Source organism: Macaca fascicularis, chromosome 2, assembly GCF_037993035.2.
Source record: "Macaca fascicularis isolate 582-1 chromosome 2, T2T-MFA8v1.1".
Taxonomy (NCBI): Eukaryota; Metazoa; Chordata; class Mammalia; order Primates; family Cercopithecidae; genus Macaca; species Macaca fascicularis.
The window spans coordinates 91501960-91528459 of record NC_088376.1 but is presented as its reverse complement, the minus strand read 5'-3'; the positions used below and the strand labels follow the sequence as shown (position 1 = coordinate 91528459).

Below are 26500 nucleotides of genomic sequence, written 5' to 3'. Positions count from 1 at the left end.
TCTACTTTATTATTAATAATATATGTATGATTTAAGTGAATGTCATTAGCCACACCTGCCTGCTCAGAGGCAGAGGAGAGATGCTAAGAGGAGACTGCATCTTCAACCACTGGCTGCTCAAAGTGTGGTCCGTGGACCAGCAGCACCAACAGCATCAGCAGCAGCAGCAGCAGCATCATGTGGGAGCCTGTTAGAATCACAGGCCCACTCCAGACCTGCCTAATCTGCATCTGCATTTTAACCAAGATCCCAGGTAATTCATATGCACGTTCAAGTTTGGAAAGCACTGTTTATTTGACAATGTGAGGATTCTGTTTACACTCTTAGAATTCGGTCATTCCAGAAACCATAACTGGAGGGGTGGGTAAGCAGGTGGAATTTGTATTGTCAGTTCTTATCATATACTCTGATTCAAAACAGAAAGGTGAGAATGATAGAAGAATGAAATGGAACTGTTTGTGGCAGCCAACTACATGGGCTCTTTCACATGCCATGTTGTTTAAATGGCTCATTTGATGTTTTAAGCAAAAGCATGCAAAAGATACCTACCAAATTTTTTGGGAACCCAGTCAAGACCAAAAGTGAACTTCTTTATCTGCACTACCAAGTATTCAGGGAATGAAGCAAAGCGAGATGTTCTGGGAAACACAAGGGGATATATCAATGAAACAAGGCAATAAGTATTGTAATACAGTTCAAAAAGCATATCAACTTTGTCTGAGGCACACCTGGCCATTCCAACGGCTGAACTGAAGAGGAGGAACACACAAACACAGACATATAAGAGGACACACATTCACTCTCCCCTGCTCATTTGTCCTGTCCTCTTCACAAGAAGAAAATGTTTAATATAGGATGTTATCCTTTAAGAATACTTTTGGCCAGGCACGGTGGCTCACACCTGTAATCCCAGCACTTTGGGAGACCGAGGTGGGCGGATCACCTGAGGTCAGGAGTTCAAGACCAGCCTAGTCAACATGATGAAACCCTGTCTCTACTAAAAATACAAAAATTAGCCAGGCGTGGTAGGGCCACGCCTGTAATCCCCACTCGGGATGCTGAGGCAGAAGAATCACTTGAACCCCGGAGGCGAAGGTTGCAGTGAGCCAAGATGGCGCCACTGGACTCCAGCCTGGGCAACACAGCGAGACTCCATCTCAAAAAAAAAAAAAAGAATGCTTTTCGACCTGTTTCAAAATTGTTACTTTTACTTTGCTGTGGTGTTTTATATTTCTGAAAAGTGCTTTTCAACCATTTATTTTTTCTGAAATCCTTGCTAGAATTTAGTAGACATATTTTTGACTGTTTATAGCATGCATGTATGATGTACATGTATGTGGGGTTTGAAAAGGCTCCCCAGGTGATCCTGAAACACCCCCACCTCCATTTCCACTTCCACACAGAGTCACTGTCTTATAGCACAGAGTTGGCAGACGAAGGGCTTACTGAAACTTTGGTTGAGGTTGACTATTGGAAATGCCAGGGCCTCATTAAAATACTGTGGTACCTAATCCATGGCCACATGGATCCTAGCGGTAGACATATTATGGGATAAGTATCCAAAACATCTGAATCTGGGCCTTGAAGTTTAAAATTAATACACATTACCAGTATCTTGAATCCTCTCCAAACTTTCAGAAAGGCTCAATTTCCTGGGCATGGATTTGGCAATTTTATACACAGACTGTTCAACCTGTACACCAAATTCATACCCTAGTTCAAGCTCTGTTTTTAACAACCATTTTTGTTTGTAGTCAATGTAGGTGTGATAGGTATATGTAAAAAAGAAAATAAGCTGTTGATAGGTATCACAGATACCTTTTAAAATAAAAAATTCTAGAATATCCTCCCCTATTCCACTTTTCAAATCTAAGTCATTGCCTTCTACTTGTAATGCATCTTCCCAGAATTTGGAAAATTAATGCAAATGTATTGCTGCCCCCTAGTGTCAGAGAAAAGGCACAGCACAGGGACAGAACACGGGACAAAAAACAGTCAAACGACGTGGATGTGGGTCTTGAAAATGCCACTTCATTCACTCCAAATCTGGGCAAATCACTGACCCTCCCTGATCCATCTACAAAATGGACTTACTAATCATGTCTACCTGCCAGGCCATGCAATGTTCATGAAATGATGTGAAATCGCTTGGCACACTAGAAAGTATTGTATATACCTAAGGAATTAGCATGATTATTTTGTCACGAAAGAGCTAGAAGCTACAAAGCCTTGGATGCTGAATCGAACTGTCACTTATCTGTATTTTACCCCCAGGCAAGTTACTTAAATTTCCTGTATCTCAAATTCTCCATTACAAAGTTGGTAGAAGAATAAAGGCAGTAATATAAAGACGCTTAGAAAATAGGAGCTTTATCATCCCAAGCAACTGATCTACTATTAGCCAGGCTCACTCTCCAGAAATTATCTATTATCTCTAATTAGGTTTTTCTATCTTCTGAGAAGCAGTAATAAACATTATTCTTATTTAAATGTCACCAAGTCCTCAACTGCACCAAAAAACAACTTCCATCTTGTATTTTATATATATAATTATATTATTTAATTTTATATATATAATTATATATATAATTTTATTATATAATTTTATATATAATTATATATATATATATATATATATTTTTTTTTTTGAGACAGAGTTTTGCTCTTGTTGCCCAGGCTGGAGCGCAATGGAATGATCTTGGCTCACTGCAACCTCTGCCTCCTGGATTCAAGCAACTCTCCTGCCTCAGCCTCCTGAGTAGCTGGGATTACAGGCACCTGCCACCATGTCCAGCTAATTTTTGTATTTTTAGTAGAGATAGGGTTTCACCATGTTGGCCAGGCTAGTTTTGAACCCCTAACCTCATGTGATCCACCCACCTCAGCCTCCCAGAGTGCTGGGATTACAGATGTGAGCCACCACACCTGGCCATGATATTTTAATGTAAAAATGTTCTTTGTCTCACCTCCTCTTCCTACCACATTAGCTTAAAATCTGGAAAATACATAACAGTGAAATCAACCAAAAGACATTGGTCAACCAATAATTTCCAAAATATGACTCAGGATCCCTGAGACTCTTGAAGCTGCTCTGTGGTCAGTATCTAGGTGGAGTGTCAGCTGTAATACCATAGTAGGGGTAGGGAAATAACTCAAGTTTGGGGCAGGGACAATTTAACACATCACTGTGTTATGGGTAGCTGCCAACCTAAAAGTACCAGAAAGTAGATTTAGATGGTGTTCACATAATATTTGCCCTATTGGGAAAAACATTCTTTATTCATCTTTGTAACCTCTATAGGGTCTCAAGTTGAATCGCTCACATGTAGTAACTGTTCAGTATGTATCCATTCAAATCAATCTCAAAAGCTATGCTTTGCATTCATTTATTGCAGTTTGGGGACATCAAGTTAGTTAAATCTAGCAAAGTTATAAATTATGTTCAGCTTATTCTTTTATTCCTAACATTAATTCCTGGAATTAAAATATTTCTTAGAAAGCGATATGTTTTTAATAAAGATCATTAGAATGTAAGTCATTCTAATGATCTAGATAGACAGCAAATTTACTTCAAAGAGCTGTTATGGGAATTAAATGCTTTAAGACATATAAAGTGCTTAGAGTAGGTCCCAACAACAATATTGTGTTGTTGTTAACAACCTGTTAACATTATTTAAAATATATTGATTGTTCGCTAAATCATAATTAAGGCAAAAATACAATAAAGATGGTATTGAGAAAGAAATATAAAGTGTACCTCTTCCTGACATTCAGACATTAAGATGTCTACAGTACTGAAAACCTAACAACTAAAAAAAATCCGTAATCTTACCCTGTCTGCTTGTGGAAAATATAATCATCAATCCACCACACTCAAATTACATCATCAAAGACAAAAAAAGGAAGATAAAGATAACAGAAATAACAATTCCATCCCATATTTGCTCTGTGTGAAGCACTTTACATGACTTATCTCACTTAATCCTTACCCCAACCCTGTAAAGAAAGTACCATTATTATCCCCAGTTTACAGATAGGGAAGCCGGAGCTTATGGCGGTGAGGTCACTTGGCCAAGGTCACATACCAATAAGTTCTAGCCTGGGCATTCAAACACTGGGCATCTACTCAGAGTCTGTGCTCTGCAACCCCACAGTATGCTTTTCTCTTTAGAAATGATCGTGGGTAAGTAAAAATCTCTCCCTCTCAACTCTTTATCTATCTGAGGGCAGGAGTTAGGTCTTGTTCAACCCATTGCCTAGAATATGCTAAGTGAGTGATAATATTTGCTGGGTGAATAAACGTTCCAAGCACTAATATTCTTCCCAGACACAGTCTGTTCATGATCATTTAAGAGAAGGGTCTTTACGTCTGGCCCACACTGATGCAAGATCTGCCAAGATATTTAGGACATTTTTTTTTGCCTCTTCCTGGTCTTCAGGCTCTGGGTGTAACAAAAGAAAAACTCAAGGCCCCAAATTAATAAAATGTAGACTGAATCACAGCTTACACTGCAGGAAATAAAAATAACATCTCTTAGAAATCTACTGAAGTGGTTTTCTCAAAACTTATATTTGAAACATGATAAAGCATAATAAAGAAAAGCAAGACTACAAAAATGTAAGGATAAGCAAGCATGACAAGGAATATAGGGGTGCTCGATAACAAGCGTTGAGAGTTTGAACTCAATCAGACTGGAATGAATCCCATGCCTGCCACTTACTGGCCAATTACGTCTTTTATTTCTTCCTTCATAAAATGAGAAAATAATGGTACCTACCTCAGACTACTAAGAGAATGAAATATGATCATTGATGGGAAGTGCTTAACACATGACCTGGCAATAACAAATGTGCAATAAATGACAGTTGCTTTATGACCTTTAACATTGTCTTTTTCTTTCCCACAGGGACTAGTTTTCAATTCGTAACAACTGGATATGCCCAGTACTAATTCTTCTCATGTATATAAAAGGCACATGCAAGAGCATGTGTGTATGCAGACAAAAAAGAAAAGGTAAAAAGGTCCTTGTAAGAACTATAGGAAGCAGAAACCCCTCCTCGAGGATTCTAGATAGATAGGCTAGCACTGCCTACAACTGAATATTTTGTAGCATCTGAGGAGAAATTCAGGACAGCATCATTTCTCCATTACAGATGGAATCACTGGGCGGTGACTTTGCCCCAGGACAGAAGCTAAGGTGGGAGGTGGACACAGGAGAAGAATCCAGGTCTCCTGACCACTAGCCCTGGGCTCAGGGAATCTGCCTGTCTGTGGAAAGCTAATACCTCTCAGTCCGCATTTTAAAGATGGGCCATTTCCAGGTGTTGTAAACGCTGCTTCCTGGTAAGACACTTATAGGGAGAGGCAGGCACAGAGAGTGTGTCACACCCTGCACTTCTAAGACACCAGGCACTTTTCTGAAGAGCAGAAAGGTGTGGCCGAGGGCCAGGCAAGTGAACAATATCCCACTCTGCAGCTCACACCTGATGCTGGGGCTTTCGAAGCTTCCAGGCCCCATGATCACCTTCCACCTCCAAAATGGAATCAGAACAAAAGCACAAAGAGAAAAGGATAAATGTTCGAGGAATCAGTCTTACACCTACTGTCAATGATTTTTAAAAATTGCTTCCATCGCTAATAGAGGGTGTAGAGGTCTAACTGCCCAAAGATATCTCTGAGTTGTAATAAAGTATCTCTCACACTGAACTTGAGAACTCAACAACTGTTATCTGCAAGGACACAAACAGGCACATGCACCTGTGCACACATACACAACATGCACACACACAACCACCCACGCCTACAACTGAGCAGTCCTAGGATGAACACTCACCTAGTGATGGGCAACTGATCCCAAATGAACTACTATTAATCTCCCTTGAATAAGGAGCTTTTTAAAAATAATTTTAACAAATATGGCTTGTTTTTCCTTTTTGAAATAAATTGTTTTTGCTTTCCTGTTGTTAACATATGAAGTCTATAATCTGAAACACAGCAGAAACCTGAGGGAGGGGTTTCACAGAGAACATATAATATAGGCTGAGGCCAGACATGGTGGCTCATGCCTGTAATCCCAGCACTTTGGGGAGGCTGAGGAGGACAGATCACCTGAGGTCAGGAGTTCAAGACCAGCCTGGCCAAATAGTAAAACCCCGTCTCCACTAAAAAAAAACAAAAATTGGCTGGGTGCAGTGGCTCACGCTTGTAATCCCAGCACTCTGGGAGACCAAGGCAGGAGGATCACCTGAGGTTGAGAGTTCGAAACCAGCCTGACCAACATGGAGAAATACCATCTCTACTAAAAATACAAAATTAGCCAGGCATGGTGGCACAGGCCTGTAATCCTAGCTACTTGAGAAGCTGAGGCAGGAGAACCACTTGAACCTGGGAGGCAGAGGTTGCGGTGAGCCAAGATCGCACCACTGCACTCCAGCCTGGGCAACAAGAGCAAAACTCCATCTCAAAAAAAAAAAAAATACAAAAATTAGCCAGGCTTGGTGGCACATGCCTGCATTCCTAGCTACTCGGGAGGCTGAACCAGGAGAATCGTTTGAACTCAGGAGGCGGAGGTTGCAGTGAGCTGAGATCATGCCACTGCACTCCAGCCTGGGTGACAGAGCGAAACTCCATCTAAAATATATATATAATATATATTATATATTATATAGTATATATTATACATTATATAGTATATATAATATAGCATATATAATATATAGTATATATATTATATAGTATATATATTATATAGTATAAATATTATATTTATATATTATATATTGTTATATTATATATTATATAACATTATAATATATTATATATTATATAATATTTATTATTATATATTATGTTATATATTTTATATATATACAGGTTGAACTGCTATTGAGGCCATGGTAAAAACAGCCCACACCAGCTGTTCCATCCTTTAATCCCCTTTATGTTAGCCAAAATCTCAATCTTAGCCTCAAAGAAAAATGGCCAAAGAATATCTGAATGTAGCAAAACTCCTGGAGCCAAACTTTCAGACCTCCCTTTGTTTTTTGCCACTGTAAGCACTGTTTTTCCAATAAGTGCAGTGATATGAAGTATGTTGGCAAGGATTCGACTGTATCAAATCAACTAGGGTGGCAGATGGGGAAAAAAAACTTGTGTGTGTCTGACAACCAGCCTCACAATGTGAAAACAGGACATCTGACTAAACCCTGAGCGGCTCATTTCAGCAATGCTCAGGAGACTTCCTGTCCACTTTGAGATGTCCTGAGACTCCTAGTCTCCAAGGAGAAACATAGTCAACTAAGTTCTAGACCAAGTCTTTAATTATGGAGTTAAAATATAGCACAATGGAGTTTAAATATGGAGGCCTGTCTTAAGTATTTTTATAATTTCTTCATTAATAATGTCATTCTTGCCATTTGGGAGTATGGGATTGTTTCTTTGCTGTACCCTCTTGGTGAGAGAGGGGCTGGGGGTGTGGGCAAGGTTGGGAGGGAGGGAAAGAGGAAGGAAGGAAGGAAGGAAGGAAGGAAGGAAGGAAGGAAGGAAGGAAGGAAGGAAGGAAGGAAGCAAAGGCAGGCAGGCTCCTAATAGAGAATAAATCACAGCCTTACATTTAATAAAAGAAAAAAGAAAACCCCTCCTTAGCATATAATATAAATCACAGGCCTGTTTTATTGGGCACGTCTCACACAAGTGAAGTATGACGACAATTAGGGTGTGTGAACCATAATCCCATCCATCACACATGAACAAATACACACAGACACAAAGAACACCCACTCCCTCTCCCCTATCCCTGTCCCCACCTCTAAAGGCCCCTCCTCACCCCACTGCCACCACACATACACACACTTACTTCACACCCGCAGACTTCGCTTGTAGGGCACTGCTCCAGAAATCGTCAACGTTGTCTGGTTCAGAGAAGGCCTGAAGGCAGGCACTAAATGGGATCTTGGCACGCACCAACTCAGGAAGGGGTCTTCTGTTTGCTTCTGCTTCCCTTCTCGTTAGTTCATAAGCGATCAGTTCATCTGAGGGAAAGAGCAAATGAATGACCTTGCAATCGCTCTTACCCTACGGAAATGAAAAGCACCCTCTTTGAACAGTCTTCCCTGAAGGCTCCTGGGCTGGGCCAGGGTTGCTTATTTGTTGTCCTTTACAGAGCCAGATGCGCCTGCTGAAAGGCTGTTCTGGGGCTGTCTTTAGAGTTGCACCGACAGGTGGCGTTGAGCCATTCACATCCTTTTGCGTGCTCCCCTTTGAGACTGACAGGAGGGAAGTGTGAGCTTGGCCTGGCCTGGGTGGGTGAGAGGGTCAAACCATGAGTGTGATATAAATGCCCATGAACCTGGTTTGTCCAAAGGCCAATCCTGGCTTTATTCAAATGCCATCCTCCCAAAACAAGGCCTTCACATCAGAGTATTTTATAGCCAGTAAAGGTCCAAGGGCTAACCTCTTCTCAGTCCTTCACTGCCTTGCTGAAGAACTGAGGCCCAAAGTCAAAACCAGCCAATTACTGACAAAGCTGGACTTCAAACCCTGATCAGCACTTCCTCCACAACCCAACAGATGAGGCCAGAAAGAGATGTTATATTGTGTAAGGGGATCAATTTTTGCCAATGATCACACACATAGACAGAAGTAACAAAAACATTCCTGTTAACTCTAAGCTGTTTTAAAATAAAATAACCAAAGGCAGGAAAAAAAAAAAAAAAAAAAAAAAAAACCACTGCTAAGCGCCTGACAAGAACCAAGAACCAGATGCGGTGTTATACATTTTCTGATTTGGTTCCACCAGCAGCTATGATTAGAGGTCATGGGTCCCACAGAGGTGTGAGGCCAAGGAGGAGGATAACTACAGGACTGCAGTTAGCCACCATCACACACCCATGACAGTAACCAACACTGCCAAGACAACTTCCTGTGGAGGTTACCCAACACCTCAGACATAGGGCTACCAACCTCGAAGGCCTCTGTGCTATTCCTACTCAAATGATTAAATACAAAGGGAAAAAGAGGAAGCTCCCAAGCACCAGCAGATCTGGTCCTGGAAACTAGCCTGTAGTCAAAATTTTATATAGATCTGAATGGCCTTTCTGGTCATTTCTTTTGTATTACCCAAAAAAGAAAAAAAAAACAAACAAAAAAACTCCTGATTTATCAGTTTGTAAGTACACTTACACACATATCTGTTTTCCTAAACACATCTTAGATGCTTTTAAAATTCATTCCCCTGTCCCCAGTCAGTTTATGATGTACTTATATCTAGGTTGCTAACATTAGATATTCCCAGCAGTCAAATTCCAGAGACTAAATTATAAATCTCCTTTCTGAAAAAAAAATAGTTATCACTAATAAATGATAAACAGAATTAGAAAAGATCATGGACCTGAGCAGACATGTGAGTCAGTAACCCTGAGGTAGACAAGAGAAACCACTGAAGCCTAGTTCTAACAAGGAAACAAACAACAGACTCCCATTCCCTTGTTTCTACACTGGAAAGATTTTGAAATTGATCAAAAACTGCATGAGCATATAGAAAATGAAAATCATTTCATCTCAAATCATCATAATCATCACTTTTCAGTTAACATCATAAACTGACCCATGACTCCCCACACACAAGAAAGAGGAAAATGGGCCATCCAGGGATTTGCTGAACTTTTTTTTCTTTATTCTAAAAAAAAAAAAAAAAACAGGATACATGTGCAGAACGTGCAGGTCTGTTACACAGGTATACATGTGCCACGGTGGTTTGCTGCACCTATTGTCTTGTCCTCTAAATTCCCTCCCCTTTCCCTCCACCCCCCAAGAGGCCCCAGTGTGTGATGTTCCCCTCCCTTTGTCCATGTGTTCTCAATGTTCAACTCCCACTTATGAATGCGAACATGCGGTGTTTGGTTTTCTGTTCCTGTGTTAGTTTGCTGAGGATGATGGCTTCCAGCTTCATCCATGTGCAAAGGACATAATCTCATTCCTTTTTATGGCTGCAGAGTGGAATTGCCGAACTTTACAAAAATGACTGGTTCACAGGAGATGAGCAATCCAGCAGCTATTTTATCTATTTTGCTTATACGATGTTAATTCAAAGAAATACCATTTGTCTATTCTGCCTAGGAAGAACCAGATTAGACTGATGGAAGGAGAAGGCACCAAACATGAATGCCACATCTCTGCCTCCTTCTCTCTTCCAAAGTCCAGAGACCCTTCTAATGGGCTTTGCCTTTACAAAGAACCCTGACACAATTTATCTCCCAGAAGAGGTGGCTGAAATACTCATGTGCCAAAGCCGGATTATTTCAAGAGACCTCTGCTCAAATGTCTAACTTTAAAAAATACAGTCCTGATCATTTCCCTCAGACTTTATAGCACAACTTATAAATGACAGTGTTAAAGAATTTTCTACATATATCATTACCAATAATTTTCCCCAAAATTATGCTGACTCCATACTCAGTAGTTGGCCAAATTTATAGGCAGTGAAGTAGGTTCGAACCATAACGCCTCCATAAAACCTGTGATGCATTTGATTCTTCTCAAAGGAAAAGTCACATGGGAACTAACAAAGAGATGAAAAGAGATGAGCAAAGCAGACATCATCTGGGCTGGGTCTACTCCTGACACACTTCAGTGACTAAACCATTCTCTCTGATTCAAGGGTTTTCCCATATGAAGACACACAGTACTAACTTCCCGCTTTGGAATTGTTACCCTTGTTGGTTGCCGCCTCCATGGCCACAGGTAACTGCATCAGGTAATCCACCCTCTCCGTGTAGCGGACTTTCCGGGTCTGACAGCACTGAATGCGTTCTTCCACCAAAAAACGAAAAACATCGCTTGGGTTTTCCGAGCCGATGCGGTTCCTCTGAAGGATGGATTGTATCAGGTTAGTAAATGCTTGAATATTGAGCCACTAAGACTTACTAGAAAATGAACTCTAAACCTGGTGTAAACAGTTGGCTTTATTAAACATTTCCTCTGGGCATGCCCATTCACCAATGCACTTTAATAGCAAAACACGGGAATTTATCTAAAGTCCAAAAATGGGGATTGGTAAAATAAAATACAGTTCATCATGGATTACTATGTCAATATTATTAAATTAAAAACCATGGGAGAGAAATTCATAGAATGAAAAGAAAGGAGGAGGAGAAGCCAATCAAAAGAGAAAGGGAAAAAAATAAAGGGCTGCCCCAGAAAAATGAAAACATGTACAATATGATTATATAAATACACTCATATAAATTAGGTACAAATAAAACAGAAATCATGCTCTGTTAACAGATGTAACGATGTGGCAAAACATTTAAGTGAAAACGCTGCTTACGGAAGGGCATGTAGAGAATTAACATAAGACCTGGAAAGTGACGGGAAGGGCAGATGCCAAACTATGAACACTGGCTGTTGGCCGGGCGCGGTGGTTCATGCCTGCAATCCCAGCACTTTGGGAGGCAGAGGCGGGCGGATCATCTGAGGTCAGGAGTACGAGACCAGCCTGGCCAACATGGTGAAACCCCACTTCTACTAAAAATACAAAAAATTAGCCAGGCGTGGTGGTGGGCGCCTGTAATCCCAGCTACTCAGGAGGCTGAGGCAGGAGAATCGCTTGAATCTGGAAGGCTGAGGTTGCAGTGGGCCAAGATCATGCCACTGCACTCCAGCCTGGGCGACAAAAAAAAAAAAAAAACACTGGCTGTTTGCAGGGGGGTGGCATTAAGGGGGATTTTGATGTTCTCCTTTGTGTTTTCTATATTTTCCACAAAGAACACTGTTGTAACCAGGAAGGGGAAAAAAAAAAGTTGTTTTTTCAGGGGGAAAAAAAGCCTTTACTCAGGAATTCTCAGTGGCTTTCCAGCTCACATCTGTAATCCCAGCACTTTGGGAGGCCAAGGCAGGTGGATCACGAGGTCAGGAGTTCAAGACCAGACTGACCAACGTGGTGAAACCCTATCTCTACTAAAAATACAAAAATTAGCCAGGCATGGTGGCAGGTGTCTATAATCCCAGATACTCAGGAGGCTGAGGCAGGAGAATCACTTGAACCTGGGAGGCAGAAGTTGCAGTAAGCCAAGATCGTGCCACTGTACTCCAGCCTGGGCAACAGAGCTAGACTCCGTCTCAAAAAAAAAAAAAAAAAAAAAAAAAATGTTTTTAATAGCATTCAATTCTGATGTGAGCAGAGTCATCATCTTTGAGCAGTGGCAGGACACCAAATACCATGCGGGGCTCTTAAGGGACTTTGTCACAAAGACCAGGAAAAATAAATTGTGAGTGGAATAACTGGCAAGCACTCCTATAACACATATAGGTTAAGAGGAGCACAGAGATCCACAAGTGTCTGGAAACTAGCATGTGAAGAACAGTCACATCAAGTGGACTGAGCAGAGAGTTTCCAGGGAGCTGATTCTGAACCAGCTTCGACAGGAGAGACTGAAGCAAGAAGAGAATGGGGAGGCACTCTGATCAAGCCACAGCGGACTGCACTGAGTGGCTCGGCACCCTTCTTACAACCCCGCTGAGCATCGCAAAGACTGACTACTCACCTCTACTAGATTCACCAGGTGCAAGAAGAATTCCTGGGCATCTTGCTGTCTGTTAGAGGAGAATTCCGGGTGGCTCTTGCTTACAAAGGCCTTAAACATGCGCGGAGAGATCCCGTTCTGCTGTGGCTAAAGGATAAAAATGAAATGGACTTACAATACTTTCATGCACGTTAACAGTCCTAAGAGGCAAGCAGAGCAGAGTCCACCATAAACTCAACTTTCCAGATGAGAAAACTAGAGCCCAAAGAAGGTAAATAATGATAATGCCCAATACTCGCTGGTGTTTACTATGGGCCAGGCCCTGTACTATGAAACTTATGAAGAACACAGAATGAGACTCTTCCTGTTTACTCAAAACTAGAGACAATAGGTGACACACACTTTAGAAAGTACTCACTTTCTAAAGACAGGCACTAGGCTCATTCTCACAGGACTTGCTACACAGTGACCAAATGTCACAGCCCATTTCAGAGCAGGCTAGAGATGACTTGGGAGGAAAGGTTTCCAATGGAAGTTAAAAAGAGAGGCCAGGTGCAGTGGCTCATGCCTGTATTACTAGCATTTTGGGAGGCCGAGGCGGGCGGATCACCTGAAGTCAGGAGTTCAAGACCAGCCCAGTCAACATGGCGAAACCCCGTCTCTATTAAAAATACAAAAAATTAGCTGGGCATGGTGGCACGCATCTGTAATCCTAGCTACACAGGAGAATAAGGCAGGAGAATCACTTGAACCCAGGAGGTGGAGGTTGCAGTGAGCCAAGATCACACCATTGCCCTCTGGCTTGGGCAACAAGAGCTAAACTCCATCTCAAAAAATAGATAAGTAAATAACTAATAAATAAATAAATAAAAGAGAGGAGAGCTCTGCAGCATTTCCCCTTCCCTTCCATGAGGATATCGGAGAGAATGCCTCCTGAAGAATGGAGACTTGCAAGAAAGAAAAATGGCATTGCACGGCCCATTAAAGCACTGCAGAGGTGCTCAAGCTCATGAGCCCACCCCATACTGTTTCCGGACCAGAGCACAGGGAGTTCCCAGGAGCTTGTAGAGGGCTTGCCCATCACCTGGCTGCAGCTGCTAGGAAGGCTGCAGGGGAAGAGCAAGCAGCAGGGCAACTCTGTCAGGACAAGGATGTTGGATTTCCTGGGGGACCAGCAGGACAGCTCAGAATCAGAAGACAGCCAGGTGACCCATGCAGGACCCTGCAGAAGTGGGTGGGCTCTCTGCCAGTGGAGAAGGCTCAGGGCAGCTGGGGGTGAAGGCTGCAGAGGCCAGCTGGACAGAGCATCAGGGAAAGATCCTTGTAAGGTCCCTGAGGGTGGGATGACAGTTGCGGGGAGGCAGCTCTAAGAAACCACTAATGTGCCCCTACAAAAGGCCAGCCATGACAGGAGACATGCGGCAGCCCAGAGGGAGCGCACCAGCACTTGGTAAGTGAAAAAACTCTGCCTACTTCTCTAATCTCCAATTCCCTTGACCCTTGACTATGGAGGGGCCAGCAGCGGGTGGAAAGAAGCAAAGAAGTGGAGCAAGGACCCCCACATACACCAAAAAAAAAATAGATGCCGACACTAATGCTTCAGCACTGCTGTTTTCTGAAACTCTTGAGTTTGGTAGAACGAAGAAGCCTAAAACTGGCTTTTTAATACGATAACCTACAGAAAATCACTAGGAATCTAGGAGATCTGCCCAGGATGCTCTGAAGAGGCAGGTGGGAAGATTCCACATCACCTTTGGTGACAGAGGTATGCACCTGATAAAGCTGTTTCCCAAATGTTTCCTCCAAGTTCAGCCCATCTGCTAATGGTGATACCTACTGTCTCGTTAATACTCCTGGTAACCCTAGAAAGCGGGCACTAGTCTTATCTTCACTCGGGAAGCTGAGACTGGTAGAGAAGTGCCAGACAGGCCTTTCAGCTCAAAGTGGTCTTAACACCCAACTGCCATGCAGCTAACAAAGCCTAACTGGAGTGGCTCTGACTCCAGTTCCAGGCTGTCCGTAGCAAAAACAAGTAAGTGGGTCCTGAAGCACACTTAGGTCTCAGTCATATAAACCTCACCTTGTCATTTGAGCCAAAGAAGTAATTTACGTCCTCTCTGCAAATGCTGAAGCTGCTACCTACCCACTTATCCATAAAACCTCCCTTTGCTTAGCTTCAGACCATACTCCGCTCCTCTGAGTCCAAAGCACAAACTGCCTTCTACCTTCTTTTTTTTTTTTTTTTTTTTGAGACGAAGTCTCGCTCTGTCGCCCAGGCTGGAGTGCAGTGGCGCAATCTCTGCTCACCGCAAGCTCTGCCTCCCAGATTCATGCCATTCTCCTGCCTCAGCCTCCCAAGTAGCTGGGACTACAGGTGCCCACCACCACACTCGGCTAATTTTTTGTATTTTTAGTAGAGATGGGGTTTCATCGTGTTGACCAGGATGGTCTCAATCTCCTGACCTCGTCATCCGCCTGCCTCGGCCTCCCAAAGTGCTGGGATTATAGGCGTGAGCCACTGCGCCCAACCTGGCTTCTACCTTCTTTAACTTTCAGCCTGCTTCTGGTCTGTCTCTGCAGCCTTTGCAGGTGGAGGACATGTCTTAAACCTCCTTGAATTCTCATGGACATCCAGGTCCATGCCTGTAGTCTGGGGACCATCACACGTTTGCAGAATCACAGTCATATGCAACAGGTGATGAGAAAACTCCTTTATCTAGCTCCCTGCAACAAAGAGGCAGCTCCATATATAACATCCCTCCAACACACATGTTCTATGCAGTGTTTTCTAATAAAAATCTGATGAATTTCCCTGTCTTGCTGAAAACATAACCTGGTCTGGACTCTTAGTATTTAGTGACTGCCTGCTTCACGCAGAGCACTATTGGAGATTCTGTCTTCTAGGAGCTTACAGACAACAGAAGAGATGAGAGACATATACACACACATCGATAACAAATGTTAGGGAACACCACAGAGGACCTGAAGCACACTGGCAGCTCTCAAAGAATTCCTCAAAGTGGCAGCATTTGGGCATCTAAGGACTGACAACCTGTATATAAATGACCAGCTTACACACATACACGGCTTCAGTTGTGCTTCCAGCGCTAGTCAAAGCACAATTAATTTTACTACCTGTATATATACCTCCTGAAACCTATGTAAAAGTTGTGACTTTCTTCATTCACAGTGCTGATACATATCACATAGTATCAGCTGACACAAGCACGCAGTAATAACATCTAGCTTCATATGATGGCTAACATTTATGTACTCATTAAGCAGACATTTACGGAGAGCTATAAAAATTCAGGTGCTTGGATGAATACCTACTACATGCCAGGCACAGTTCTTAACACTTTACATATTTATTTTTCTTAACTCACCCAAACCCATGAGGTGGTGATGATAATGATTATCTCCACTTGAGAGATGGGAAAACTGAGGCACAGAGGTGTGAAGTCCAGGGTCACAAACCTAAAAAAGTCTCTCCACCCCCTCCCTCTAGTGTCCTTATGCTGTTTTGGGTATACATGTGCCAACATCTCATCTCTGAGGTCCCTGAGTCCATCCTACTGGCTGCCAAAGAGAAGACAACACATCAAGAGTCTGCATAATCCTTCTTCAAGCCCATACAACTCTAGGGCCAACATCACAAGCTACTCCAACAGTTATTTCTCCACTTTCGAGAGCAGAGAGGCACCACTTGGAATAAATCCCTCGGCATTTGTGCACTTCTCTTTAGGCATTCACGTCAGCATGCATTCACTGCCTGCTGCTGATAGTGTTATTTCTTATAATCTGTGATTCAAGTTTGGTGTGGTTGCCAGTCCCCAACACAGACCATAGCAAGCAGCCACTCTGGAAAGTTTAACGAGCCAGTAAATTCTGAAGAGCTAGCTACTGCTCTGGGCCATCATGTGGCCATACAATCAGGAGAAGTTTCAATACAGACCATGCTGGGAAACACTAGAAATTCAGTCCCATATCTGGACTGTGGCTCAGTCTCAGCCATTCCCCTCCCACACTTCTGTAATCACTTCATTTCTTCATTTCCCTCAACCAACTTTTCTTAATCCTCTATTCAACAGTCAAGCTATTGCTTGAGAGTTGTCTATCATTTAGAAGTTATTTGAAAAAGTTTCCTAACCAGACAGATGCTACCTCCTCCTCATATCATGCTACAGACCAGTTCCTGGGGTTCACAGCTGGGTTAGAGCATCTTAGCTCAAACTCATCTACTCCAAGCTTAGTGCCTTGATCATTACCTGGCCCCATCTGCTAACACCCATGCCCATGCCTACTCTCCACTTTCAGAGGGGACATCTTACTAATTCCCATGCTCAATTATTAATATGCTCACTTGACACCTAGTTATTAGAGAGTCAGGCTCTGAAAAAGTTGAGCCTGAATCTCATGAAGCCTCCAGATCTAGCGACCTTATACCAAACACAAGTCAAACAATACCTCAAGGAAGCAATCTTTAGAGCAAACTTAAAGCAAATGGTCCAGCTCCTTCAACAAATCAATAGTTTGCAAAAAGAAAGGGAGGGGGACTTTAGAAAGACACCTTGGATAATGCAGGGAAAAATCAGAAGATGGACTAGGTATTTGTGATACTAAGGGATGGTTGTTAATTTTGCTGCTGTGCTTTTAACACTTTAAACAGCTTTTTTTAAAGAGATGAAGTCTTGCTGTTGCCCAGGCTGGATGGCAATGGTGCAATCACAGCTCACTGCATTCTCAAACCCTTGGGCACAAGTGATCCTCCCACCTCAGCCTCCCAAGTATCTGGGATTACAGACACATGCCACTGTGCTCAGCTAATTCTTTTATTATTTTTTTTTCTAGAGACAGAGGTCTTACTGTGTGGCCCAGGTTTGTCTCAAAGTCCTGGTTTCAAGCAATCTTCCCACCTCAGCCTCTCAAAGTGCTGGGATTACAGGTGTGAGCCACCATACCTGGCTGAACACTTTTAACTTTTAATACAATACTTATGTTAAAAGAAGAAAGAAGGTATTATAGCTACAGATGCAAATTTAAATAATTTTTCGTTTGAAAAAAAAAAAAAAAAAAAGGTCAGGCTCTGGACAAGGCAGTTCCCTAAAAGAAACCAAAAATCCAAAATAAGAACCAAAGAATTAAATTAAAGAAAGCATGTTTCCCATTTAGCAATGAGCCAGTGATATCACCTGAGTGTCCCCTATGGGTCCAACACCTCACAAGATGAGAGGCAGAGACCAAAACTGACCAAGAGTCAGCCCTGCCTTTACGGAACACACACTCTCACTTGCGAGCTGGCTCTCAGACACCTGAAGCAATGGCTAGTCCTGACCACTAACTTTATAACACAGAGACCCAGGAAGTCACCAAAATAGCACCCAACTAAGGAACCTGTCATATTAATAAGATACTGTACTTACTTTTTCCATCAGCAATTGCAAAACAGATCAGCTAAAATTAGAGGGAGGCCTTCAGTGTTCAGAATCTCTCCCAAATGCTTACACAGGACTTTCTGTTTAACAGAGTGCACCACTCCGACAGCCAGACACAGTCCACTCATATTCCCCTGAGCTGAATGCTTTAATTAATAAGCAAGCAGCAAGACTGAGACTTTTATCACATCAGAGCAATACCTGAACAGATACTTTTAAACCACAGGATAAAAGCAAGATAGACACATGTCTGCCTTTCCCTAAAACAAAGGTATATGAAGTCTGTTGACTTAAAATTTTTTTTTTTTGGTATCACTATTTATTTATTTATTTTTATTTTATTTTATTTTATTTTTTATTATTATTATACTTGAAGTTCTAGGGTACATGTGCATAACGTGCAGGTTTGTTACATATGTATACTTGTGCCATGTTGCTGTGCTGCACCCATCAACTCGTCAGCACCCATCAACTTGTCATTTACATCAGGTATAACTCCCAGTGCAATCCCTCCCCTCTCCTCCCTCCCGATAATAGGCCCCGGTGTGTGATGTTCCCCCTCCCAAATCCAAGTGATCTCATTCTTCAGTTCCCACCTATGAGTGAGAAAATGTGGTGTTTGGTTTTCTGTTCTTGTGATAGTTTGCTGAGAATGATGGTTTCCAGCTGCATCCATGTCCCTACAAAGGACCCAAACTCATCCTTTTTTATGGCTGCATAGTATTCCATGGTGTATATGTGCCACATTTTCTTAATCCAGTCTGTCACCTTAAACAATAAACCTTGGACCAGTAAGTGTTTAACCTAGGCCAAAACCCCAAATCTCCTAAGCTAGGAGGACAGGGGCATTCCCAAACTATTACTCATATTTCAAAGGTGAATCCGAAAGGTTACATGTGTCTAACCTAGGAAAATAGAGGTTAAGGGAAACAAAGCTCTTACATTCACAGCTAAAATTACATCACCTTGAAGCAGAACACTAGTTATCTCATGCTGATAAAAGGTTGAGACCAGCAATTATGTGTTGAGGATTATTTAGATGAGAAATCAAATAAATTGTCGCTTAAGAAATGCAGCTTGTACAGAATACAGAGTTATTTAAAATATGTTATCTTTGGAAGAAGAAATAAGGCAGAGTGTTCAGCTTTAAAACATTTGAAAGCACTGCCTTAGAATGCATAGAGAAAATATTTTTTGAAGAAAAAAATGCCCTTTTATAGTATTATCTATTGTAAGCACAAGTTAATCTTAAAATTCAATTCAACATATTTAAGTAAAAATGGCGGTACCACAAATAAATATGGCCACCTTTTTATGCATGATGATGTTTATTAAGCATGCATATATAAAAAGCTAGATTTAACCTTGGTTTATAGCAGATTAATTTAATACCGGGAAGTATATATTCTAGAAATGACCCAACTTGTAAGACACCGGTGAGAAACCCTTGTAACTGGGCTACCTGGTAATTCTGCAAACTTCAAATGCCCCCTTTTGTCATCCACCTGCCACCATCCACACACTGAGGCACTGGGAGCCTGAAATAAGTCTTGGAACAACTGTTAGGGAAGTAGGATAATGCAGTGATCAAAAACACAGACTCCAGAGCCAAACTCCCAGCTCCGCCACTCACTGGCTTTGTAACTTTGGGCAAGGCTGCTGTACATCCGTTTCTGCATCAGTGAACATACAGGCAGAGCCTGGCCCTTTGCAAGCACTATGTGATGCTAGTTATTAAGATCATGAGTGGTGGTGGCCCTGGAAAAAGGCATTTCTGCCACATGGCTCTGACCCATCCTTCATGCTCTCTCCCCTCCACCACACATTCCTCTCATCATCTATCCCCTTTTCTGTTTCAGTGAATCTTCTTGCCCTATCTTGGGGCATTTCAGGCTCATCTATAAGTTACAAACACCAGCGGCCTGGGACAGGTCCATCCTTCCAAAGGGCTTCAGGTACCTGAGAAAATGAAAGAGCCTCACGAATTGGTTCCTTTGAAACCAACTGCCAGTGAAAATCCTGATGCCTGAGAAGCTAATTCTTTCCACTGTCAAGGGAAGTGGAGATTTTTGCTGTAAATTATTTGTCTATTCAAGGAACAGCTTGAAATGGACATCCCCAGGGCCACAAGGAAAATCATGGTCAATGTGAGCTCTATTTGAGTGTTAAAGGAATACTACCAATGCTGGACCAAAGACCCACTTGTCTCACACCCAGCTGGACGGGCCTTCCCTGCCCCTGCCCAAATGCACACTATATACTTCTCACAATCAGGATTCTTTCTTTAAGATCACTAGATCATGGCACCTGAGGGCTGGAAAGGATTTCACAAGTCATCTAGATCAAGGGTCACAAATCCAAATACCCAGAGTCCCAGTCAGGTCATGAGTCATAAAGGGACCGGAGCCAGCTGAGGACTATGTGACCTGTGTGAAGGGAGGTCTGGCCCTTGGCTCCAGCTGTCATCGCAGGCCTGGGACTGTTAGACGTTCTGAGTGGTTAAGAGAACATGGAAATTTAGATTTTATGTGCGGACCAAGCAAAACACATCCCAGAGATGGCCCAAGTGCTTTCAGATCACACACCTCGATCCAGACAGAGCAGTGCCTCCCACCTACAAGCCTCCGACCCTGGAGATGTAAAGAGCTACTACACTACGGCTACCAAATCCAATGCGGGAAGAGAGGCAAGGACTCCAAACAGATACTACTTGTAGACTGCATAGATAGTGTGCCTTGCTCATATAAGAACTTCTTTTTTTAACATAAAAGGATACTGTAATATTAACAAAACCAAATTTTATTTCCAAACAGCACTAAATGGATGATTTTTCATTTCACATTTTCTTAAATAAGAAGATCCCAAAAGCACAGAAACGGTCACGTAAGGTGCACAGATTTTATTTACATTAGAAAGGGGACTCCTGGGCTTAAAACATTCACCACCACCACCTAGACCAATTCTACTACTTGAATGGTGAGATCGGAAGGTGGCATGGCTTGCCCATAATCACACAGCTCCTTGCAGAACCAGGAGGGAAAGCCAAGGTCCTGAGTCCTACTCCCAGCTCCTTCACCTCCACCAGAGAGCACAGACCCTGCCCCAGAAGAGCCATACAAGAAGTGACACCGCCTGGATGAGAACTCAGAACAAATACGATCATAACACAATTTTGGACTGAGGTTTATCCACAATCACCTCTTTAAAGTTTCACAGAAGCACAGAAATAGAAGAAGCCTGGATAACCCCAAACTCCAGCCCTACCCTCAAGCCACCTCCTCAACTGTATCTCAGATGGGAGCCTTCCAGCCTCTGGTGGACAAGGACCTTGTTATCTTACAATGCTGGGTAACAATTCAACTTGAGAACTTCAATTCTTCCTATTCCCGTACCACTCTGGTCTCTTGGGCTTGCCATTCAGAATGTCTGTTTCCCTCTCCATCCTCTTCACAACTTAATTCTTTCTCCCCGCCCCCAAGGCTGCCTCTGTATGTTCTTTTCATAACCTCCTTTCCCTTGTTTGCTCCATTTCCACAACTAGCTGGCTTCCTTATGGACAAGAGGGTATTTATTCACTGTTGATTCTTGCTGTCAGTCTACAGGTATTAGCTAAGAAGGACTGGCTTAAGATAAACACTTGAGACACAGAACTGAACAAGCCTGCCCAGTAAGTCAAGACAGGGTACTGGGAAGCCAGAGCAGGTGGTGGGGAAGTGGGGCATGAGTTCCACTCAGGGCATCTGTGGCAAAGGGAGAGAACGGTGCCAAACACAGATGTGTAAGCTGCGCACTGCACAACTGCAGGGGCACCACTCAAAAAGACCAAGTTATGAGTAGTACCCTCTGGAGTTATACAACGAGCAGCATAAGGAGGGGCAGTGGAAATGCAGGTCTGGCCATTAAAAGATCAAGCCCATATTTCAGTGCTTCTGTTAATTAATAATGACTGGCCCACAGAGTTTCTCCTACTTGAGTGTGCTTAAGAACCACCCGGCAGCTTACCATACCTGAGGAATGCCAAGCCCTCCCCTGAGATTCTGATTCCTCAGTCCTGAGGAGGGACTAAGGAATCTGTGTGTTATTCTTTGTTTGTTTGTTTGTTTGATATGGAGTCTCACTGTGTCGCCCAGGCTGGAGTGCAGTGGCACAATTTCGATTCACTGCAACCTCCTGGTTCAAGCAATTCCTGAGTAGCTGCAATTACAGGCATGCGCCACCATGCCCAACTAATTTTTGTATTTTTAGTAGAGACAGGGTTTCACCATGTTGGCCAGGCTGGTCTTGAACTCCCGACCTCAGGTGATCTGCCTGCCTCGGCCTCCCAAAGTGCTGGGATTACAGGCGTGAGCCACCATGCCTGACCCTGTGTGTTGTTTTTTTAACAACCAGACTCTTGAGAAACTCTAGCCAACAAAGTTGAGGCTTAGGAGAAGGAAGACACTATAAGTGCCAAGACTGTGGTACCAAGGAGAAAATGTTTATATTTTTATGAGATTTAGTCCTTCGATCTCAGCTCTATTTTATAAAGAATACTGTTTCTAAAGATGGTTAATGATGGCACACATGTATAATCCATGAAGCAACTGTCTCTATAAACCCAACCCTGGCTAGCTATTCCTTGTCACAGTTTTTAAGAGCATACAGACAGGCACCCTAGACACTGAAATGACATTACTATTCTGACAGCTTGCTAAATTTATGGCCACCATGTGCCAAATCAGAGGAAACCCACATTCTAAAGCTCCTCCCTACCTACATGTCAACATGGCAAATGCTCGGACGCTTACCTTGTGCTCCTCCTTCATCACCTGTTCAATGAGTTCAGATTTCACCGGAGGCTTTGAATACTGGCCTGACAGAAGGCCATGTCCTAACTTAGTCCTGGCCAGGACAGAGAAACAAAAACAAAAAGGTCATTGTTGTTTTTCCATAGCAATATTACATTTATCTATGAATATCAATAAGTACAGCTGCTGTTAAGTGGAGCATTTGATGTGGATTACACACAAATAACTTATTTATTTGATTCTGCTTCACACTGATACCAGTTTCAAATTTTCTTCAGTATTTTGTAGATAACTTTATCTTCTTATAAAAGTAACACATTCTCATTTTGGAACACTTTAAAAAAAAAAAAAAAACATAAAGAATTGCCTTTAATTTTGCAACCCAGAGATAACCACCATGAACATTTTATTGGATGCTTTTCGTAAAAAAAAAAAAAAAAAAAATTCTGCCACTTACATCTGTGTGTTGAAATCTTGTGTTGGATCTAAAGGCGAGTAGTCAAATATTCTGGGAAGGTTTCCTACATACCTAGAAAATGAGCGGCAATAGTTAAAACATAGCAACTGCAAGAAAAACAGAACCAAAACAAGCCATCGAAATTCTTGCTAAGACCTTCTTGCCCCTTTGTCAAACTAAACAATCTACCTGAAGAAAAGTTTTTCCTGAGATTCTACCCCTACCAGCACTCATGACCTTCCTGAAACGTTTATCCTTCTATCAGTGGGTCTCAACCCTCGTTGTAAGTTAGATTCACCCAAAGAGTTTCTTTTACATTTACCAAAGCCAGAACCACCCCTAGATGTTCCAATTTCATTGCTCGAGACTGAGGCCTGGGATTTGGAATGTCTTTTAAAAGTTCCCCGAGTGATTCTAACATGCATCCAGAGTTAAGAACCACTGACTAAGCCATCACAATAATCACCACCTCGATGACAATGGTACAGAGGCCAGGCACCGTGGCTCACACCTGTAATCCCAGCACTTTGGGAGGCTGAGGCGGGTGGTTCACCTGAGGTCAGGAGCTTGAGACCAGCCTAGCTAACATGGCAAAACCCCGTGTCTACTAAAAATACAAAAATTAGCTGGGCACGGTGGCACGTGCCTGGAATCCCAGCTACTCAGGAGGCTGAGGCAGGAGAATCGCTTGAACCCTGGAGGTGGAGATTGCAGTGAGCCAAGATCGTGCCACCAGACTCCAGCCTGGGTGACAAAGCAAAACTCCGTCTCAAAAAAACAAAAAAGACAACAGTACAGTTAGGGACAAGACTCGACTTAAACCAAACCGTCGTCAGGCTCCTCTGAATCCTCTGCTTGACTGGGCCTGTCCTTAGGCTTTCCTCTCTGTTCTTGTAGATCCAGTTTGAGTAAGCATCCTGCTAATTCAGTTTAGTGAAAATCACCCATCCTTGTATCTGAGCAGCTTAGCCTGCCTTCAGCAGTAATCCCATTAAGTTGGGTAGCCAGAAACCTCTTATCCTTGATGTTTCTTCTTTGTGATTTTCCATCCCCGGGCCCCACCCAACTCCTTGGTTATAAATCCCCACTTGACCTTGTTGGAATCAGAGTTGAGTCCAATGTCTCCCCCATTGCCAGGCCCCGTTGCAGTGCTCCTACACCTATGGCCATGGGCCCCCTTGAATAAAGTCTGCCTTACCATCTTTAACAAGTGTTTGGGTAATTTTTTTCTTTAACATTAAAAATTATTCCAATAATCTCAAAATTGCAATAGCAGGGACAGCTACCATTTTCTGGAGGGCTTCCTATATTAGCCTATTGAGTCTTCATTGCAACCATATGAGGAAGGGATTGTTGTTATCATTATCCCCATTTGAGAGGTGAGAAATTGGGATGCAAATTCATTAGGTAGCTTCCAAAGCCTCCAAGCCACCTGTAATCCCAGTACATTTGGAAGCCGAGGAGGGATGATTGCTAGAACCCAACAGTTGAGACCAGCCTGGACAACATAATGAGACCCCAACTGTACAAAAAAAAATTTTTAATTAGCTGGGTGCAGTGGTACATACCTATAATTGCAGCTACTCGAGAGGCTGAGGTGGGAGCATTGCCTGAGCCCAGGAAGTCAATGCTGCAGTGAGCTGTGATTGTACTACTGCACTCCAGCCTGGGTGACAGAGCAAGACCCTACCTCAAAAAAAAAAAAGTCTACCGGGGAGGGAGTAATGAGGCCCAGAATGGACCCAAGCAGCCTGGCACCAGGCCAAGTTCGGAACCACTCTGCTGGCTGTGTCTGCCCATCCACTGTCCCTGGAGCGACTGCAAGCTTATTCTGACAGAACGGTGCCAACTTTAACACTGATCTCCAATCATAATGCACAATCACTCCTTTCACTTCTTAAATTCACTTCCTATTTCACACCCTCTATTTTGTGTTGTCCTTTCCCCGTTGTCTTTAACTCTCTAGCCTGAAAACTCTAGGAAGAAGAATCCAAAAGCAGATCCCTTTCTCTAGTCCTTCATGTGCCCCACTCTGCCCACTTCTCTGACCTCATCTGCCACTGTGTTCCCCCAGCCCACAACATCCCCACCATTTGTCCTTCTTGCCGTCCGAGGGCGTGACAGACTTGCTCATGTCTCAAGGTCATGCCTTCTGCTGTCTTTTTCCTGGGATGCTGTTTCACAGATCCTTGCTTGGCAGCTCCTTCTCAAGCCTGTTGACAAGTCACCTCTCCAGACCCTCAGATAAAACAAGAGGGGCGCCTCCACCCTTTCTCACTCCCTACCATCTGCTTTTGACTGACTTTCTTCTTAGCATGCATCACTATTTGCAATTTTACAATTTACTTGTAATATGGTTTGGCTGTGTCTCCACCCAAATCTCATCTTGAATTGTAGCTCCCATAATTCCCATGTGTGGTGGGAGGGACCCTGTGCGAGGTAACTGAATCATGGGGGAGGTCTTTTCATGCTGTTCTCGTGAGAGTGAATAAGTCTCACGAGATCTGATGGTTTTATAAATGGGATTCCCCTGCAGAAGTGCACAAGCTCTTGCCTGCCACCAGGCAAGATATGACTTTGCTCCTAATCTGCCCTCTGCCATGATTGTGAGGCCTCCCCAGCCATGGGTAACTGTGGGTCAATTAAACCACTTTCCTTTATAAATTACCCAATCTTAAGTATGTCTTTATTAGCAGCATGAGAACAGACTAATACATCTTGTTTAGTATCTGTCTTTCCAGAGATCATATACTAGAATGTCATCTCATTAAGGTAGCAACTTTATCTAAATCACTGCATCTCCAGCACAAGAACAGCATCTGACATGTAAAAGACACTCAGTAAGTATTTGTTCAATGAATACATTTATGTCACACAATCACACAATTAACTTTCATAACTGAGTACAATAACCAAACAGAAAAGGCATTATGGCAATGAAGCCCTAGCAGAGAAGCATGATACACTATTAGTTGGCAATGACCTCTAATTGGATTCCCTAACTACTAGAAACTTCTAGGCACCTGCTGTCCACAAGTTGTAGCTTAGATTATGTACCTACATCAAAATTAACAGAGCGTGCTTCTTTGGGCCAGTCCCATTCAAAGGACAAACAAGACACAAACCGAACTTCGGAGCTAAACTATTTAGATGCAGGGGCTACACTGAAGAATTCCTAACAATACATAACATGATGAACTCAGAAGCTCTTTTATGATCCAGTTTTAATCACATCTCAAAACCTGACAAGACAAAAAAACCTCACTGGAATGATGAACACTAGTGAATAGGCTTACACT

The 26500-nt window shown here is 42.7% G+C and overlaps 1 protein-coding gene across 6 annotated transcripts in view; it reads right to left on the bottom strand.

The window, feature by feature from the left end:
- Nucleotides 1-26500, bottom strand: part of USP13 (ubiquitin specific peptidase 13) — a 148246-nt gene that overhangs the window by 49097 nt on the left and 72649 nt on the right. For all 6 annotated transcript variants that reach the window (XM_065540218.2, XM_074031433.1, XM_005546451.5 and 3 more), the window contains 6 exons: nt 23202-23273; nt 22745-22838; nt 12544-12669; nt 10712-10865; nt 7857-8031; nt 550-638 (listed from right to left, as the gene is read on the bottom strand). In XM_065540218.2, coding sequence (XP_065396290.1) covers nt 550-638; nt 7857-8031; nt 10712-10865; nt 12544-12669; nt 22745-22838; nt 23202-23273 — 710 coding nt within the window. The remainder of the gene's footprint in view (nt 1-549; nt 639-7856; nt 8032-10711; nt 10866-12543; nt 12670-22744; nt 22839-23201; nt 23274-26500) is intronic.